We start from the raw sequence: 17,520 nt of genomic DNA, 5'->3' as shown, positions 1-17,520 counted from the left end.
GGCGGCACATACTATTGATTGCCCTTTGCAGCATTGCTTCCTTCAGGTACAACTACAATTTTCTTGGTGGCACAGTCTTGTCTATGAGTGCTGCTTTCACCAGCACTTAACTTAGTCCACCGATTGCAATGCACACATTTCTTACCATTCACACATTTATAAACTCCTTAAAACAGCCCTCGGCATGTCTGCGGCCTTCATCATTAGTGTGCGATGCTTCTTCCACCTTTGTATTGGCAACTGCCCACTCAGTTTGAACTGCAAAGTAGCAGTAACGCTTTAATTCATGCCCGATTTTTGCTGGTTTCACGGCAATCTTGTGATATTAAACCTTGCAACATTGGAGGGGGTGCGGGGGAAAATAGAGACCGCCCTTTCTCCAGTTTTGTGTCGCCGAACTGATTGCAGTTTGCCCTGAAATCGGCAGGGCTGTTATTCCGACATAGCAGTCATACGACTTAAGTGTAGTTGCACTTTGTCCTCATATATACAAGTACATATATAAACTTGGAAGTAGATGTTTCCGAGGCCAGCTGTCCTCTGCAGCTTGATGGCATTCCCTGTGTTGATTGATTGATTGAATGGTTTACCGCACCGACACAACACAGGCGATGAGGTGTGCTGTAGTGAAGGGCTGCGGATTAATTTTGGCCACCTGGGGACCTTTAATGTGCGCCGAAATCTCGCACACAAGGGCGTTTCTGCTTTTCCCCTCCATCAGAAAGTGGCCGCCGCGGCCGGGAATAGAGCCCGCGTCCTTGTGCTCAGCAGCACAACGCCTTTGCCACTGAGCCACCGCGGCGGGTCATTCCCAGTGTTCAGTTGATAAAAGATGATGCATTGTAAAGGCCACCATGACCAGCACAGCCTCCCCCCGCCCCCCTTCCCTCAGTGCCTCACAGCTTGTTTTTAACAAGAGGGATTCAACAAATGGTTTTCGCTGGCCCGCCAGAGTTCCTTACGGGTGTCAGGTGATGGCTAAACTGAGCTGGAGTGACAGATGCCTAATGCAAGCGGGACAGCAGGCTTAGAGACAATGGCACATGTGGTGCCTCATTCCTTGGTAGCCATACCCGCCGTGGTGGCTCAGTGGCTAAGGCGTTGTACTGCTGAGCACGAGGTCGCGGGTTCGATTCCAAGCCGTGGCGGCCGCTTTTCTGATGAAGGCGAAAAGCAAAAACGCCCGTGTGTACGAGATTTCGCCGCACGTTAAAGATCCCCAGGTGGTCAAAATTAATCCGGAGCCCTCCACTACGGCGCGCCTCATCGCTTGCGTGGCGTCGGCGCATTAAACCCTACAATCAATCAATTCTTGGTAGCCATATGCGAACAGCTTTGTTTGCGGGGACTGGACGCCATGTCTACGCACAGAATTCAATATCTGTGCTACACAAGTGTTTTTAGGGCATTGAAACTGGGTGTCCATCGACTCAGGCCCTCTCCATGAGCTGCTACTTGTTTTTTGAAGGCACTGGGTTGGAACGCAATCTGGTACCAAGGAGCATTTTGATGTCCTCAAGCGCCTTTGAAACGTGAATGTTTGTATACTTATGCACAGTTTCTGCATGCCACAATTACAGAAATAATTACTTGCTAGTGAATTTGAAGTTCCAAGGGCAAGTTCTTGACAAAATTTTAAACACACGCCGAAAAAGACAGCCACAAATGACCAATGTGGCCAGACAACAAAAGTATGTCCCTAACTATAGCCAAGGCATCCACATTTACTGTTACAGTAACCTTTACCATAAAAAAATGGTGTTTTTCTGGATGTTTAACTCTGTAGATAATTGTTTTTTAGTAATTCAGCAAACTTTAGCAATAACAAAGCATGGTGGATGAACACTGAGGCTTTCAACTGCCTTTGAGAATTGTGTAGTTCGGCGGAAGTCCCTGCAGTCTGAATGACATTGAAAATTTAAAATGCCACCCAACTCCTTTGTAATATTAAATGACTGCATAGCAAGGGTACAAGATGCATTTGTTCAGTTAAAAGGTTAATATGACATTACAACCCCAGTTAGGGGTCAATGCTTTAAGGGACAGACAACCGATATTTGTGCAATGAAAGGGCATCACTTGAAACGCCCTGAAACAAAACGGTTTCCCTGATAGGGCCCTAGGAACGTTTGAAGGTGGAATTGTTAGTTCTACCAGCCTTACGTACGCTGGCAAAAGGAATGTTTACCACCTGTAAAATCTGCATTTTCTCTTCTAAAATGCTTGGTCCAGGGGCGGTATTCTCGAGTTTTGTCCCTTTCAAAAGTGTTCCCTTTGGCGAGCCCTGATTGGCTAAAAGCAAATAATCGGAAGTGACGTAACGCAAGCGCGGCAAACCTACTGCCAACGTCCACTTTTTAACCGGAAGTACGTCACGATGAAAGGGACGCAAAAGGGACGTTTTAAAAAGGGACAGCTACGAGAATACCGCTCCTGGACAAAATATGTAGCTCATTTAGTAGCGAGACTAGATTTGCCGTTGTTTCTATTTCACACGAGCATATCTATATGTATGAGCATGTGCACTTGTATGTATGTGCAAGTATGGGTGTATAAGGTATGTGCTACGTTTAAGTACATTGATGTGTATGGGTGTATTACGGTTATGACGACCGCTTTTTTGTTGTGCACATTGAATTAGTTTATAGCTGATTTGCTATATTATGATGTATTTATTGCATAGGCCCGCCACTAGCAGGGTTGCTATGGGTCCAGACGATGTGCTACATATCAAAATAATTCATTCTTGGAAAATAAAAGTTGAATGCTGGCAACCGTGGCACTGAGCCGTGCGGAAACGTACGCGAGATGAAAAGAGGGACTTGTCCCGGGCTTAAACAATAGTAAAAAGCACTCTCTCCTATTCCTTTATGCCGTTTTGTTACTACGTTTCGAAACCAACGGAGCTGTTTAGACACTACCTGGCGCCACTTTTCAGACTTTGGAAGGTTTTGTGCCAAATTAAAATTATTTCCACCAATTTATTTAGAAATTCCATGTGGTTAAAGGAGCCATGAAGACAAAATACAAGTTGGGTTTATTAAATACACGGCTTAGTCCCGATAACAATGATACCAATATCATCGCAATCTTCGAACAAATTACGGAGATATTGAAGAAAACGTGCGAAGCAGTCGCGACCCCCTAGCCAATTTCCCGCAACTTTTCTACGACGTCACGGAACCTTGTTTGTGCGATTGGCGGCTGCCTAACTGACCTGTCGCGACGACACATGAGTGGACGTCTGTAATGGGGCCTCTATAGTTCCATTTGACTGCATCACTTGAATGCTAACGTGCAGTTAACGCTCTGAAAATTATGTTTTATTGTTGGCCCGTACGACGTCATTCTTGCTCATAACACGTCACTGTGGCGCAAAATTTGAATGTTTTTAAATACTTCTTGCTTTTTTTTTTCGTTAAAAAAAACATCTTTTGTGGCTGTAATGGAGCTGAGTGAGATACTGAATCCTAGTTCTTTCAAATTACATGAAGTTGTATTTTCTCTTCATGGCTCCTTTAAGCAACATTATAAAATGCTGGATTCCATATGAGCTACAGGACATGCACTCCACAAAAATCAATTGTATGTGCCTTTAATGGAATGCTCTCGCCAAATTCATTTCGACCTGATTCGCAGTGGACATAAACCCAAACGGGAGGACTGCACCAACGCCACTTTGAAGTCTGCGCAGTAGAACAAAAATTTCAGTGTTTTCACTCATAGGAAGCCCAGGCTGAATGTAATATCTGTTTTCTGTGTACAAAACTTTACAGAGTGAATGTTTAAGGCATTACATAGCCCAATTTCTCGTAATACACATCAAAACTAGCTTCTAGGCCAGCTTCCTTGAAACCGCAAAAGGAATTCAAATTTCTGGGCGGCTGGCTTCTCACTGATTTGAACTACTAGCGATTTGGGAAGCAAAAGCTACGTTTAGTGCATTCTGTTCCTGCGAAAACGACCACCGAAACAACTACCACCACAGCCAAGAGTGGCACCAAAGGGGGCACACAAGCTACAAGGTGGAATTCAGTTGAAGACCATGGTTGATACCTTTCAGATAGCTTCGGACCCTACTGTTTCTGGCAAACTCAGTTGGTGCCGCTGTAACCGCTCCCGCCGAAACCGTAGCGTAGCGGGGCACTTATATTTGAAGTTGTAGGGGGAAGCCCTCAAAGCGGCTTTGGAAGCGAATCTAAACTTCGCGAGGGCGATATCCAACCGCGAAAGCATTGCACAGCTTCGAGCAGATCGGTAGCGCGGTAAAAAGAAGCCAGTTACGAAGCCGCTCCTCGCGGGCAAAGCGAGACGAATACCACGAACAACACGCGAAGGTCCAGTCGCTACAAACGAGACATCACGCATCGACTAACCCCACTTCTAGCTCTAATATAACTTACTCCGCCGCAACCGGGCTTCAAAGCGCAAAATGTCGCTCGCAAGCCGACTTCAGAGCGGACAAGCCGCTCGTCACGCCGAAGCCCGAACTGCGGAGTACGCGCTACGACTCGAACGTAACCCGATGACTTGGCATCAAACGTGTTCCCGCCCGCCGACAGCGGTAGTGGGAGCAGTGAAAGCGGCCGGCGCGGCCGGCGAAACGGGCACAGCGCACGAATATGGGTCAGAAGCTCCTACGACGCAGCGCCAGCCGCGAAAAAAAGCGAAAAAAAAGGCGGCCGGTCTCGGCGGGCTGGCGGCCGCGTGCGCTCTGGGCAAACCGTAGCTGGCACCTGCCACGATTCTCCCGGATCTATTGGCGGTCGGAACGGAGGTGACAACTGCGGAGTTACAAACGTAAAACTACAAAAAAAGGTACGCGGTGCACGCGAAAAAAGACGGGCCCACTCGGAAGCGCGCTGACGGCAAAAATCGATCCATGCGCACGAAGCGGTCATTGCCCTCCCAGCCGCACGCTACCGAGGCCCTTCGCGCTCACTGAGGGCATCGGCAAGCTACCGGACGTTTTCAACGAGTGACACCACTTGACATATCTTCGATCCGCCGTCGGAACGAACTGCATTTCACGCTGTCGACACTGTCGACGCGTTCAAGCGCGTCGTGAGGCTCAAAAGAAGCGATTGCGCCGCGGACGTAGCGCGAATGAATGGTGCTAGGCTTAGGCACAAGCCCGATGCGATGCACTTTCGGACAATTTTACTGCCTTGTCAGCACAGAACGGCCGTCTCTGAAGGCCAACAGTGCACTGGCGGCACTTCTCACCGTAACAATGAAGGTGTCGGGGCGAATATAAACGCGACAAATGGTGTTACAATACTCACTCGCTTCGCTTCCCGGGAATGCTCGCTACCGACGCTCAGCATAAACAGTTGAAGCGAGCGGAAGTCAGCCGAAGCCGCAGTTGCGCACACGCCGACGGCCTCTTTTCAGGCGTGACCTCTCGGAAATTTACCAGTAGTACTCGTACGTTGAATAACATCGCTAAAATGAGCTCGTTCTGAAACAAAACACGCTTGATCAACTCGATTCACGCTTTGATCGTACAGCGCTGGCTCAGAATGCTAACACTCGCGGTGCGAAATCTTTCGCAAGCATGGACACCCGCGGGGGGTTGCGCATAGAAAAAAGTCGTTTCACAATAAAAGATCAAGTTCATACAAAATCATAAATGGTACTACCAATTTTCTGGTGAATTATAATTATTCAACAGAAAGAATCCTCTACAATTGCTTCGTATCATACGTTTTCCTGTTACTAGGCTTGGGTTGGTGCTCGGCGATTGGAATGACCTCGATTCCAATTTTGCTTCAACAAACGTTCCGTCAGCGTAGCTGACACTTGATATGAATTCCGGGGCTACTCACCTAATTATTCGTTCCTTCCCACGACACCTCCGCAGCCCCTGAACAATTAAACGGCACGTTTAATGCAGGGAGAGCGATGCCCTCGCAGCTTGGCTTCTCCACCCCTCGACCCTGTCCTGCAGAGAAGTGACATTCGCAGGAGACTGCGCAGGCCTGTTTGGGGCTTTTTTTCACCACGAAACCGTTCTTTTACGAATTTTGGGACTTACGACAGGTTTTTTAGCCTCGTTTTCAAACATCTGCAAGCGCTCAGTTCCTTAAAATTGAGTTCGTGGCATGTTATGCCAGATTTGAAGAGGGAAACGTACGAAGCGAAAATTTGGCGCCAATTTTGAATGCACTGCAACGACAAATCAAACTTGCACGCGTATTTGTCAGCGTTACATATTATTACCACGCTATTTTTGGCATGACTGAGTGAAATGAAGTAAACAGCAGCACAACACGCTTAATGCCAACAAAAATGGCCGGAAAAATTGAGAGAAAAAGGTAAAAAATCGGTGATTGAAAACGCCATGGTGGCAACGATTCAACAACAGGACAAGCATTTTTTAAAACTTTTATTGCATCACTGACTCCTTGCTGTTTCATTCAAACAGTTTGTTTTCCAAGTCCAGCTTCAGCCACGCTAGAAAAAGTAAAACATCCCAGAAGCAACGGGCTTTGAGATAAAGAAAGCCAGAGCAAAAAAGACAGAACGGAAATGTACATGGATACAAGAAAAAAAAAAACCCTGGCTTACCAAGGCTGCACGGACTACTCCGCAATAAACGAGCACAGGTACAAGCGAATCGCAAACAGTTTGCACCATGTTTTTTTTTTCCTTTCCATCTTTCGAGGCATTTCATTCCTTCAAAACCCTAGAGCTCGTCGCCGTGGCAACGGCTTTGAGAGCCTGTCTGTCCAAATCCATCATTTGCATGCTCAAATGTCCATCGAAAGGCACTTCATCGCCTGTGCTGTTAGCCACAGCCTCCATTTGCAGAGTGACATTTCGAACATTTCTTTTGTACTCCTTACATCAAGGATGTCAAAAAGGTTTAGGAGCAATTCTGCATTTTGCAAAACAAAATCCAGAGAAAAAAAAAAATACTCCTGCAAAAATAAAAAGTTATTTCTACGCGTAAACGTCATGCAAATGTGATACTGCCGGATGTCACACGGCGGGCAGCGAGCCCATAAGAAAAGCGAAAGCTCGGCGAAGCACACTTTAATAAAAAGCACTCATGGTTACGATTCCGATACAAAAGCGGGGTTTTTTTAAACAACCACCGCTTCAAACTTTGCAAGCTCCTCAGCAAAGCGACATAATCGTTGTTGCGAGTTCACAAGGTTGAACACGGAGCGCACGCATCGGACCCAGCATGGCCGTTCCGGAACTCGTGCACACGCACACTTCCGTCAAAAAACGGACTTTTCTCCGTCGCTGCCTCCGCCTACGTCTCAACAGAACCTACCAAAATGTAAACAACAGGCAGCCTACACAAAGACGGTATCCTACAACGATACAATCGCGCTTCACTGTTCTCTGACCTCGACTCTCGTTTAAAGGTGCAAAGTTAAGCATCTACACCGCTAGGTGGCGGTGATTCCGAACCAACGCTGTGTGCGATCACCTCCGACGTCCGCTTGAAGGCGCAGCAGAACTGAGGCGGTGTGCTTCTATTTACATTCACCCTCCAACAACGACCCAATTCTTCGCTGAACCCATCGAAAGAGAGAGACAGTCGAGCACGACGCTTTCCAGACGCCCCCAAAATCCTCAAAAAATCCTCCCCCAAATGCAAGCGTTGGCATGCTTGATATTGACAGCATGCACAATCCCATCGGAGCAGCGAGCCAAGGCAAGCATGCATCTCGACGTCCGTGTGGAGGAAAAAAAAAATTTAGTTAAAAAGCACGGCTTCTTGCATAGCTAACCAAAATCGGCGTTGTGTCAGCATTTCATTGCGGCAGCTCCACTGAATAACATCCCTCTCTCTCAAGACAGCTACACAACTTGTTCAGCTTGACAGTGACACCGACAGCGAATTGTGTCGGCGTCACTTCCGACAAAACTAGGCGCTGGGTTTTCTGTGGAAAAAACGAACGCTGCAGGCAACTCAATCTACCCCTCAGCACGCAAGCAATCACGAGCGATCACAACAACCATTCCATCAGGAGGTAAGAATTCAAGCACGGGGGAAAAAAAAGACAGAAAATAATGGCTACATCATCCAAGCGTAGTCTACTATTATTTCACAGCGAAAAAAGCGTACACCCTTAGGTGCGCCGACGTTTCGTTCACTGTTGCTTGTCCAACCACAAACAGCGCATCGCCTCTCTATGACATTATGAAAGAGCAATGGATATTAGGCAACGTAAAGAAAGCACAACTTGTTGGCATCGCGTACGGGCAAGCAACAGAAGAATACAACATTACACAACACAAATGAAAGCACAAAAATGTCATTGGCCACAATTTTCTTTCTCTCCTCGGTTCATTGCAAAATAAAAAAAGCAAAAAATGGCTCATAAACGCAGGCTTCTTGCACGACTGCAATCGAGGGCCGACGTCTTGCAGTCAGAGTGGCTAAGCCAGAGCACTTTCTCCAAGCCACTCGCCAACAAGCAAGGAGCACAAGTTGGCAACAAACACATTGCCTGGCCTGTTTTGGCAATTCTGAATTCAGCTAAACTCAAAATGACGACAAAGAGAAAGAGGACATGCATATCAGGCTCTCGTGTGCAGAGAAAGAGAAAGAAAAAAAAAAAGTCACATACGAACATCTTTTACTCAGAACCTAAGCCTACTCAATCGAACCCCAGGCTTGAAAGGCTTCACTTCCTTCGTGGTTCACACTCTAAACCACAACGTCGTCGTATTTTACCGCGTCAGCCACCCGTTAGACAAAATGCGGTTGCGTTAACCACCCCGCAATTCCAACACGTCTACATGTGCCCAAAACAGGTGGAAAACTTCAATGATCCGCACACGGCCCCGACAGCACACCTTTCAAGCTCTCGCAGCCGCTGCACTTTCGTACAACCACCCCGTCAAACCTCTGGTTACAAAACACAACACAGCGCCGTTACAAAAAAAAAAAAAAAAAAACAACTGTGCTTCGGCAAATAATAATAGTAATAGTAATGAAAGGAAGAAACAATGGTACAAACGGCAATCTCTTTCAATCACACAAAAGGGGTGATAAGGGAAGAAATAAGGGAGCGAGAGAGAGAGAGAAAAAAGTCTTCACTGCAAAGCACGTCTCCTTCCGACCACGACGTCACTCCCAGAATTCTTCGGCACACACAAGTCTCTACATTGATTTAATGCCGGCAGAATAACAAGAGAGGGACATAAAAAGAAAAAAAAAAAATATCTGAGGCTGCTCTATCTTGCTGCCACGAAGGACGACTCTCACAGCGGTCCGTTGGGCACTTGCGCCGGTGGGGGAGACACTTGCGTCGTCGTGGTGGTGGTGGGCGCGAGAGACTCAACACAGTTGGCGGGGCTCGGTGAGCTCGTTTCCGCGGCAACGGAGCTTGTCTCGCCGCCTGTCTCACTGCTGTCTTCTAGCCTGGGAGGTGAGAGGGCGGCAGAGAGGATGCCATTGGTACCCCTGACGAGACTTCCCACACTATGGCTGACGATATAGGAGCAAGAGATGAATGTTGCTACAACAAAGCAGGATGCAGCTAATGAATATAAGGAACTATGGTACAGTGGAACCCCTTTATAAGAGACACGTACCAGGCAGCAGTTTCTGTCTCTTATACGAGATGTCTCTTATAAGCAGCTGGGGGAACCTTGTTTTCACTTATTAATCAGACCCTAGTTCAATGTGGGCACCGAATGACTAAAATAAGCTCAAAAGAACGCTAAAGCATGTTGAAAAAGATTCATTCTAATTTATGTTTGGCCCCCAAAATTTACGAAACAGTTCTGAGTCATTGTTTGCTTCATGACTGTATTTACACTGTTTTTTACAACCGATTCTACAAGCTTTTTTTTCCTTTCACTGTTTGTGGAAGATGAATCGTAGATGTTGAGTTCACAAGCCTGCTGAATAGCCAGAGCGCACAGCTTCTTCCGCTGTGTGCTCAGGCTATTCATTACTGCGATGCTTCTTGATTGGGAGCTACGCAAGTGGGAGAGCCCGCATGTGCGGTCGCGCTCCAATGGATGGCAGTAAGCTTCAACCACTTCTGCAAGTTGCATTTCCATCTCTCAGGGCTTCTCATCGTCATTTCATAGCTGACTGAACCACGTGTGTTTGCTGAAGTTATAATAAATAGCGACTGCAGGCGTCTGTCGTCCACCTCTGTTTCCGCAACGGAAGCAACTGCAATTAGTGACTGGTGGCACTGCATCTGAAGTTAAAATGTCTGTTACAAGCGTGATTACTGATTAAAGTTCAAGGATGACTTGTCCCTTATAACCAACTGTCTTCTACATCCGATGTCTGCTATAAAAGAGGTCAATTTAATGGGAAAGATAGGACAGCCAACCATGTGGGTGAATCTCTTATACCCATTTGTCTCTTACATCCACGTCTCTTATAACGAGGTTCAACTGTATCCTATTACAGTAGGCAGTTTTTGTGAAAAATCATAATCATCATCAGCAGCATACTAGGTCCACTGCAGGACAAAGGACTCTCCCATTGACCTCCAGCCGCTCCTGTCCTGTGCTGGTCGAGCCCACAGCTTACCCCCGAATTTCTCTATTTCGTCCCTCCATCGTGTTATTGGTCTTCCCCTTCTTTTATACCCATCTCTTGATATCCATTGTTACCCTTAATTGTCCACCAGTTTATCTCTTTTCTTGGTCCTAAGTTTTACTCCTAACATCATTCGTTCCATGGCCCATTGAACCGACCCAAGTTTGCTTCCTAATTGTTTTGTAAGGTGCCAAGTTTCTGCTCCGTATGTCATCACTGGCAGTATGCACCGGCTGTAGAGTTTTCTTTTGAGTGACAGAGGTAGCTTACTTCTCATTATTTGGGAGTGCTTGCCAAGTGCACCCCAGACCATACCGACTCTTCGCCGGATTTCCCTCTCATGATGGGTATCAGCACTGACCACCTGGCCAAGGTAGTTATATTCTTCTACTTGTTCTCGTGTCGTAGCAAATTAATTTGAGTTCCCTTTCCCGCCCAGTTGTGTGATTAAGGCCTAACTGCGAAATTCCCACTACAGTTGACTAGTGTTGTTGGTCAGTGCTGTGTTCGCGCCCCTTTTTCGTGTCCCGTTCTAGTGCACCGTGCGTGAAGAATGTCAGGCTAAAGACATGCTGCTCAAAGCAAATAATCAGGTACAGTTAAGCCAATCGATACACGGAAGTATTCATAATTCCCCACTGCCATACCGGGCCAGTATGCTAGGTTCAGCCCTCCTTCCGATTTCATTACGACGACATTGAACCATGAAGCAACTTTCCACAAAACATGTCCATTGCTTTCAGGTAAACACACACCAGTAGAGCCGGGAACAACATACCATATTTTCGCGCGTATAACCCGCACCAAAGCTGCAAAAATTTCAGTGGCAAAATAGGGGCGCAGATAATATGCGGGGTTTTTCCTTTAGTGCAGCTTCACGTGCCGTGAAGCTCCTATGCAGTAACACTGACTAAGCCTTCCGTGGCAGTGATTGCACAAAACATACAAGGACAAGGAAGAGAAAACAAGGACGAGCGCACTCTTACAACTGAATTTTATGAGTGAATTGTGACTATCGCCTTGAAGTCAGTGTATTCTACTTGCTAAATATATGGTTTCTTTGTCTCATAGTCTGTGGTGCATTGCTTGAGCAGTAGCTTTGGTGCAGCCTTTCCTGTATCAAATGTGCGGGCAATACACAAGTATTTTTTTTTCTTTTCCGGCGGGCTGAAAGTGGAAGCAGAGTCCGTCAATGCTTTTCTGGTCATGAAACTCCCGGCCGAGTTTTGTTTGAGGACAAAGGCTCCCGCGAGAGGCACCGCCGCAGATCGGAGGGCTAGAGTACCTACATTGACGCGCGTCCGCCGTACAGAGTGGAGACACGTATGCGTTGCGCCGCCATTTTGGTTCGCTCGCTCGCCGCCGCAGCAAGTCATTGTAACAAAACCGCACCGTAAGTATCTCCACAACGCGGTTTACTAGCGAAGTTTGAACCATCGTATCTGTATCGTGTTGCTGCGTCTTGTGGGAAACGAAAAGAACAGCGCGTTGAGCACATCGACCCAATAGGGGCGGCACGAGATCGTTCAAAGGGTGTCTCCACCCTGTACAGCGGTCTGTTCTAGGTATCCTACGGAGGGCATCGGGCCGCCGCCGCTGCAGCGCGCGTTCAGCCATACGCGGCAGAATTTGCGTACGTGTTGGCGGCACTTTTCTGGAAAGAAACGGAATGTTGGTAGTTGTGCCTTCAATTGTGGCTACAAAACGAAGCCGTCAGGATTGCAGCCCTTGCAGGGAAGCCGTATGCGGCAGAACGCACGCTCAAAACGGCCGACTGCTATCTGTGCTTGATTTTTTAGAAGTCCCCACGAGCCCTGCTAACACCGAAAGGAGCGTCTGCTACGCGCCGTACTCCCCTCCGACCGCTTCGCCGGCTGCCCCCCGATCAACGCCAGCGCCGCGTCGCGGCCTCCCTGAGCAGCATACGAAGCTCTCCCATAGCGTGACGGCGAAGTTTCACGACCAGAAAAGCATTGACGGACTCTGGTGGAAGTGTGGATTATATGCACGCGCGGGCTATACGCGCAAAAGGACGGTACATAGTGCGGAGGCATTACAAGACACCACGAAAAATCAGCACAGTATGCTCTGCCGAATAAACTGTGCGAAATGCTTACCTTTGCGTCACAGCTGTCACGGCAGCAGACTTTGGCGGCTCAGCCGAGGGCACGGGGCCGTTGGCGCACGTCGTTACGGTTGTGGTGGTTGTAGTCACGGCAACCAGCTTCGCTACGCCGCCAACGCAGGCCGCTGGCGGAGAGTCCGCTGGACCGTCGGAAGACTCGGCCGCCCTGTCGGGCAGAAGCATAAGAAGCAAGACAGAAAAGCTTGATGCCGACGTAACCTCGATTTCTACATGCCTGTATGTCGAACGTATAACGTGTCAAATTTCAGTCACCAAAAATAAACGTGCAGGAGGTCGCACGTTTAGTGACGCTAGCAGTTTTCAAATACTGCTGTTTGCTTCAAATCTGCATCGAACATTGCATTACAGTCAAACCCCGCGATAACTGAGTCCCACGAGTACAAAAAACCCGTGGCAACGAAATATTTTTGAATCGGCTACGAAATATTTTTGAATCCCCGGCAAGCGTCCACAGAGGCCCATGTATTTCATATCTCGCAGCAACGAAATATTTTTAAATCCCTGGAGAGTGTCTATAAAGGCCCATGTGTTTCTTATCTCGCGGCAATGAAATGTTTTTAGAAAGCGATCCCGTCGGCACATTAGTCGGTCACCATATTACCTACCCGTTTGAGGCTAACAGTGTGCAAAAGGTGCTCAAAAAGACTCGCAGTGCGTAAACATTTGCTACAGTGCACTCGCATGGCTGCCACCACATTTGTTTACAAAAAAGGTCACGCAGCAGGTGGCTGTGGAGGCAGCCTTGCAGTGATACCTCCAAGGGGTGACACATGGCGACTCAATGACGACTCAAGGCATGGCTTTGGCTACGCTAGCTGGCTGCCACCGAACAGTGCACGTGCGTTCGTTGTGTGTGCCGTGCGTGTGCGGCACACGGCACATTTGCGCTTAATAAGATGCCACCGCCAGCCTAAAAGCGGAAGTTTTTATAGGTACACGAAAGCGCAAGAAGGGAGGATAGCGCCGGCGAATTTGGCACCGCCTGTAGATCGTTCGACCATTTTGAAACGCAAGTACACACGTGCGCAAAACAAAACAGTGACAGTTGTGGACTTTCTGCTCACTTAGTTTTGCGAGCAGCATTGGAACAACAAGGTGCCACATCTAATAAAGTTTGTCACCAGAAGAATCTTGACTTTGCTTGCATGCTCGGACATACTCGGTACCGAGGGCCAAGGAGAAAAACGTGCAGAGAAGGCAAACCTGTGGGGTGTTTTAGATGGTACGGCACAATTCAGTCGTTCCTGGGCGCGCCCGACTACTAGCACAAGGAACCCCTTCTTGTAGTGTGAGAGGTCAGCTGTGAAATCACTGCAAGGCAAGGTCCACAGAGTATTATAACCGACTTTTGGAAACAACTTTTCGGTTCGCGGACCTTTTCCCCGTCGTTTATTCAATTCTTGCGGCAACGAAATTCCCGCAAAAGTGAATTTTCTGGCTTTCCCCGGTGGTTTCGTTATTGTGGGGTTCGACTGTATTCACTTCAATATTCAAAGCTTCCTAATATCCACAGATCCCTACTTAAAGGAACCCTGCAACGCTTTTCTTTAAGGTACCTTTCAGGCTTTACGTCTGTTCTTCCTGCCATGGAGAGATAGGCAAAAAAAGAGTTGTCAAAATCCGTGCAGATATGAAAGAGTTATTCAATTTTTAAATGAAACAGAGGTGAGACAGCTGTACCAGATTTGGGAGCAGTTTTTGGAGCAGCGAAATCTCGATTTTGGAGCAGAAGAACCTTGATTTGGAGCAGAAGAACGACGTTTATCTTATGTCACCTTAGAAGCCTCAAAAATCAAATTTTGGGCTACTCGGGGGGGGGAGTGCACTTTTTATTCAGTTTTGAACGTACACAACACTGGAACAGCCTTTCAATAACGATTTTCTACCAGAGTGTCGCAAGGTACAAACTGCAATACCTTTTTACAAACCATTTTTAAATTCTTAGGCTCTATGCATAGATAGCGTGGAGCTCCATTGAAAATATCGAATTGAAAAACTTCTAATCGTAAGGCATTTTTATTATCATGTGAATGCCGAAATTATAATTTTTGTAATCCCAGACTCGGCTTTAAGCACAAGTGTAGAGCCAAGGCAAAGCTTGCGCAAAGTGACGTGACAATCGGCGCACCATCCACCCCCCTCCCCCTCCCCAGCCCTCCCATTTCAATTCCCACAGTGCACGTCTACTACGATCGTAATATGAATAACGTTGGTATGTTTAGCTACCTTCCTTTCCGCATTAAATTTCACTTCAGATAGATGAACCATTGCAATATTACTAGCTTGCAATAATAGCCCGTCCCGCAATCGGACACTGCTTGAACATTTTGCGGCGATGTAGCCTGCGCCGCCACTTCTGCATTGCCGATCGTCCCATTCCCGCCGCTCGCAAGGCAGCAATAACTGAGCGTTTTATAACACCGCAATGAGTCCGAAATTTCACTTCAAGCACGCACTGCACCTCACACTCAAGGCCGAAACACTGCGAATTCGCGGGCACCACATTGTTTTTTATGAACTCCCGTCTTTCGAGTCACGCAACTTTCCACAACAGATCAAACGACTAAATGTAGACCCAGCCACCCCCATAACCACAACCACAGTAGAAATCGGCAAACAGCACTCTGCCTGAACCACGACCAACTGCTTCGCCAGGCGGCCATATTTCCGAATCTTCACCACACAAAGATGGCGGCGCCCACTAACGTCGTTCCGGAGATATGGCGCTCCAAAAATTGTCATTTTTTTCATCTACTTGCACAAGTAGTTTGTCGCCTCAGAACATATTTTTTCTACAGGACTTTGCAATGTTCTTCGATGGGAAAACTTTCAAAACGCACAGAATATAACATGTGCAAACCTACATTGTGACTTTCAAAAGGACTATCTCGGGGACAATGTGGGTTTTTTTATAGACTGATCAATCAATTAAACCTTTACGAACAGCACCATTTGGAGAAAATTATGTCGTCAGTAAGCATTTTTCTCCCCTGAAACTGAAGAAGAGTTAAAAGCCTCGGCTCTTAGACTGTTTTGGAGCAGTTTGGCGCAATTTTTGCAATTTTCAAGCTTTTGGAGCAGTCCGGCGCAGAAAAACCAATTTGTATCAAAACTGCGCAATGTGCACAGCTGTCTCACCCCTGAATGAAAAAATAAAAGCAAATTGAAGGTTGCTCTCTCTCTATCTCTCAAAAACCAGGGGACTACTGCTTGCTTCCCACTCGCCCCCATGACGACGCATCAAGGGACCAACGAGGGCAGCGAAAAAGGCCATGTTTCGGAAGTTTTAAGGCCATGGTTGTCTCTCCTGGGAAGCTCCTTCCCATGCTTCTTGATGGTGGCATTCAGCGGCACTGAGTCAACCATGCCGATGCAGCGCCGACGAGTCGATCGCATAGACCACCTTTGATGTGTGTTGCTATGCTTACTTTTCGGAATTTCACAAAACTCTTCAAGCTATTTTTGATTAACACGGAGGCTGTTCATTACAGGACTTACCTTGAAGAATGCCCTGAGTGATTCAAAGTGCTAAGTGTGTGCGCTCCTCGCTACCGAGACTTGACGTGAACTCCACTTGTGGATTCACAGAAAGTAGAGAAACAGTTGCGTATACTGTCTTAAAAAAATAACTCGTAAGATGCCCACCAAAAAATATAATAAAATAAAAAACAGAGAGAGAGAGAGAGAGAGAGAGAGAGAGAGAGAGAGAGAGAGAGAGAGAGAGAGAGAGAGAGAGGAGAAGAAGAAAAGCCGTTTGCGCGGGGTTGAACTATCGACCTTCAAAAGCAAAGCCTGGTGTGTTAACCACTCGGCCATTCCAGCAATGGGAAAGGTTCATAAACTTCGCAAACAATGTCTGGGCATCAACGAAATGTCATTTTCGCATCTTGTCGTTTTTCAGAAATTCTGGCCGTGATAACGCTTGTTCATCGCGAACCGATCCTTCAGATGAGCCCTGCCAAGCTAATACTACAAGATATTAAGCCACAGCTCCCTTGTTCAACTCAAAAAAGGCTATCGTCCAGTCAGGACCTCCCTGACGCAGGCCAAGAAATGCACCAATAGAAAATCGCGGTTGTCTTTGGGAACAGCTTTCCAACAAAATAGCTAGGTTGAATTTGTCTCATCGGCAACCGATTGCAGCTATAGAGAGAAACAAAAAAGCATGATTATTTTTTGGTAAACGGAACGGCGCTTCCCAGTGTGAAAGCAAATCCCAAAACGCCGAAAGATGGACTTAAAACATAGCATCTGCCGCATGCTTTGTGATGCTCGCTGACTACGCCCCTTCTGGCATCGACGCTGATACCCACCGAGCATAGACATCGTTATATGGAATGCAGACAAATGATATGGCGTGCATTTTAGTGAAGTGCGCAGACGCTGGACGTCGGGTGATGCTGAGAGCATAGAAAGCGGCTCATCGTAGCACAGCTTGAAAGGAGACACAACAGCTCGAAGTGGGCAGTAGTGTCTGCCCTTGTTACTATCCGCGGTTACGTTTTATGCTTCCTTTAAGAAACAACTACAACCTAGGCACTATTTAGGCTCGTTTGGTTGGTATCATGACTTTACAAAATATTGCAAGCTCAGCCAATCGTAGGGTGCATAAGGTCCCCGCATTGCGTCGCCATACCAGGAGGCTTCGGCTGCGACGTAGGCAGTGCCGCATTTGCTTGTATTTGTAAACGTTGAATACCCTTCTTATTTCCGCGCTGATCCTGATACTTTCTTTTGCGTCTGTATCTGAACGACACAAAGAACCGATGTAGGGTCCCAAAAGTACCTTCAGAAAGAGCGTTGCAGGGGTCCTTAAATAAGGCGTCAGAAGTGTGGCAAAAGC

The 17,520-nt window shown here is 47.2% G+C and overlaps 2 protein-coding genes across 13 annotated transcripts in view; both read right to left on the bottom strand.

The window, feature by feature from the left end:
- The window catches only part of LOC144142856 (SIN3-HDAC complex-associated factor), a 35,566-nt gene extending 29,714 nt beyond the window's left edge, over window positions 1-5,852 (bottom strand). For 2 of the 4 annotated variants that reach the window (XM_077674663.1, XM_077674662.1), the window contains exon 1: window positions 5,286-5,486. The gene's annotated coding sequence lies outside the window, so the exon portion shown is untranslated. Of the gene's footprint in view, window positions 1-5,285; window positions 5,487-5,828 lie in introns of those variants that run through there. The other 2 variants (XM_077674664.1, XM_077674661.1) reach the window with 2 other exon arrangements.
- Window positions 5,853-6,371: 519 nt separating this feature from the next.
- Fmt (phosphatase 6 regulatory subunit 1-like protein fmt) overlaps window positions 6,372-17,520 on the bottom strand; it is a 62,458-nt gene continuing 51,309 nt past the window's right edge. For all 9 annotated transcript variants that reach the window (XM_077674657.1, XM_077674652.1, XM_077674653.1 and 6 more), the window contains 2 exons: window positions 12,649-12,822; window positions 6,372-9,388 (listed from right to left, as the gene is read on the bottom strand). In XM_077674657.1, coding sequence (XP_077530783.1) covers window positions 9,229-9,388; window positions 12,649-12,822 — 334 coding nt within the window. In that variant the 3' untranslated portion in view covers window positions 6,372-9,228. The remainder of the gene's footprint in view (window positions 9,389-12,648; window positions 12,823-17,520) is intronic.

Source organism: Haemaphysalis longicornis, unplaced genomic scaffold (genome assembly GCF_048455015.1).
Source record: "Haemaphysalis longicornis isolate Haplotype H1 unplaced genomic scaffold, Haemaphysalis longicornis Haplotype H1 scaffold_6, whole genome shotgun sequence".
Taxonomy (NCBI): domain Eukaryota; kingdom Metazoa; phylum Arthropoda; class Arachnida; order Ixodida; family Ixodidae; genus Haemaphysalis; species Haemaphysalis longicornis.
Note: the sequence above shows the minus strand (reverse complement) of the source record. Positions and strands in the feature narration are given on the sequence as shown.